The sequence below is a fragment of the Echinops telfairi genome, unplaced genomic scaffold, assembly GCF_000313985.2.
Source record: "Echinops telfairi isolate 266 unplaced genomic scaffold, ASM31398v2 ScPeMD7_7457;HRSCAF=8495, whole genome shotgun sequence".
Lineage (NCBI taxonomy): Eukaryota > Metazoa > Chordata > Mammalia > Afrosoricida > Tenrecidae > Echinops > Echinops telfairi.
Window position 1 is genome coordinate 44,118,678 of NW_022111357.1, and position 1,574 is coordinate 44,120,251.

General features: G+C 65.7%; 1 protein-coding gene across 1 annotated transcript in view; it reads left to right on the top strand.

The window, feature by feature from the left end:
• The first annotated feature begins 46 nt into the window (after window positions 1-46).
• Window positions 47-1,574, top strand: part of MXRA8 (matrix remodeling associated 8) — a 4,123-nt gene continuing 2,595 nt past the window's right edge. The window contains exons 1-3 of the mRNA XM_045299151.1: window positions 47-1,007; window positions 1,089-1,382; window positions 1,467-1,564. Coding sequence (XP_045155086.1) covers window positions 713-1,007; window positions 1,089-1,382; window positions 1,467-1,564 — 687 coding nt within the window. The 5' untranslated portion in view covers window positions 47-712. The remainder of the gene's footprint in view (window positions 1,008-1,088; window positions 1,383-1,466; window positions 1,565-1,574) is intronic.

A 1,574-nucleotide genomic window follows, 5' to 3' on the forward strand; every position in this document is an offset into this window, starting at 1 on the left:
GGGGCACGGCGCTGGGGGTGAGAGAGGGCTCAGGGTGAGTGGGCTGCGTGGGTTCACTTTTGCGAGTTTTGAGCAAAACCGCCTGTGTGAGCAGAAGCTTTGAGAGGGTGGGACACCCCCAAGGGAAGGGGTCAGGTCTGGGGTGGGGGTGAGACAAAAGAGCTCACCGAGACGGCCCAAAGGCCCAAGGGAAAAGGGTCCCCCCCACCCCTAGAGCCTCCCTTCCAGGATAAGGAGCCCGGAGACCCCTGCAGGGCAGATGGACCAGGAAAGGGAGCCAACGGATGGGGCTTCCTCCAGCTGACGGCGCACCCCCGCACCTTGTGGGCAAACCCAGTGGAAGAAGCCAGAGGGCCTGAGGAGGAAGGACTGGGTTTGAGGACTGAGGGGGCCTGGCTGGGTGGCGGGACATCGAGGGCCTGTGGTGTGGGGGGGCTGTACGCCTGGCTCCTTGAGCCCGCCTCTGGCTGCCGCTGACCGGGCACATTCCTCTTGCCTGGGCACCGGGCCACATCTGTGGAGCGGAACTGAGCCTGTGAGGGGGGGTAGTGGTGGGGTCAGTCCCCACCTCTGCAGCTCTGAGCTGCCTCCCCAAGGTGGTCCTGTGCCTGAGAGGCCCTCGATAGGAGAAACCGGGCAGGAGCCTTGGGATGCAGCCCCCAGAACCAGTGCCAAGGGAGCCCAGCTGTGGTGCCAGGCTTTGGTGCTTTGGATGGTCAGGATGGTGCTGGTGCTCTGGGAAGGGTGCTGTGGATCAGCCTGTACTGGGTCTGGTCCTGGCCATGGCCACAGTCCCTTCAGTACCAGGCCGCCAGAGCCCCCACCTTGGGTCCTCCTGACTTCCCCCACTTTACCCTCCATCTGGGAAATGAGGGTGACATCCTCCCTCATGGAAGATGATGGCAGGGGCCTTGGGGGACCCCACCAGACATCAGGGCTGGGGTGCCCCTTGAGAAGTCTGACTCTCTCCTCTCTCCTTCCAGGCACTGCTGCCCTGGCATCCTCAGGTTGGTGACCAAGCGGTGGGGGGCCCGAAGTTCCCCAGCCTCTTCCCTCCCCAGTCCCTCACTCGCCCCCTCCTTCCCTAGGGCCGGTGACGGCTGGCAGCTCCGTGGTGTCAGAGGTAGAGGAGAGCTGGGTGGCAGGCAGCGGGGCTGTGCTGCGCTGCCAGAGCCCGCGCATGGTGTGGACCCAAGACCGATTGCACGACCGCCAACGCGTGGTCCATTGGGACCTCAGCGGCGGCAGCCACGGCCCTGCGCGCCGACTGGTGGACATGTACTCAGCGGGCGAGCAGCGCGTGTACGAGCCCCGCGACCGTGGCCGCCTTCTCCTGTCGCCCTCGGCCTTCCACGATGGCAACTTCTCGCTGATCATTCGCGGTACGCCGGGGCCGTCGGGGCGCGGGACTGGGCGCGCAGGGCGCTGGGCCGCGGGACTCACGGCCGTTTTCTCGGTGTCTGCAGCGGCGGAGAAGACGGACGAGGGTCTGTACACCTGTAACCTGCACCACCATTACTGCCACCTCTACGAGAGCCTGGCCATCCGCCTAGAGGTCACCGACGACCGTGAGT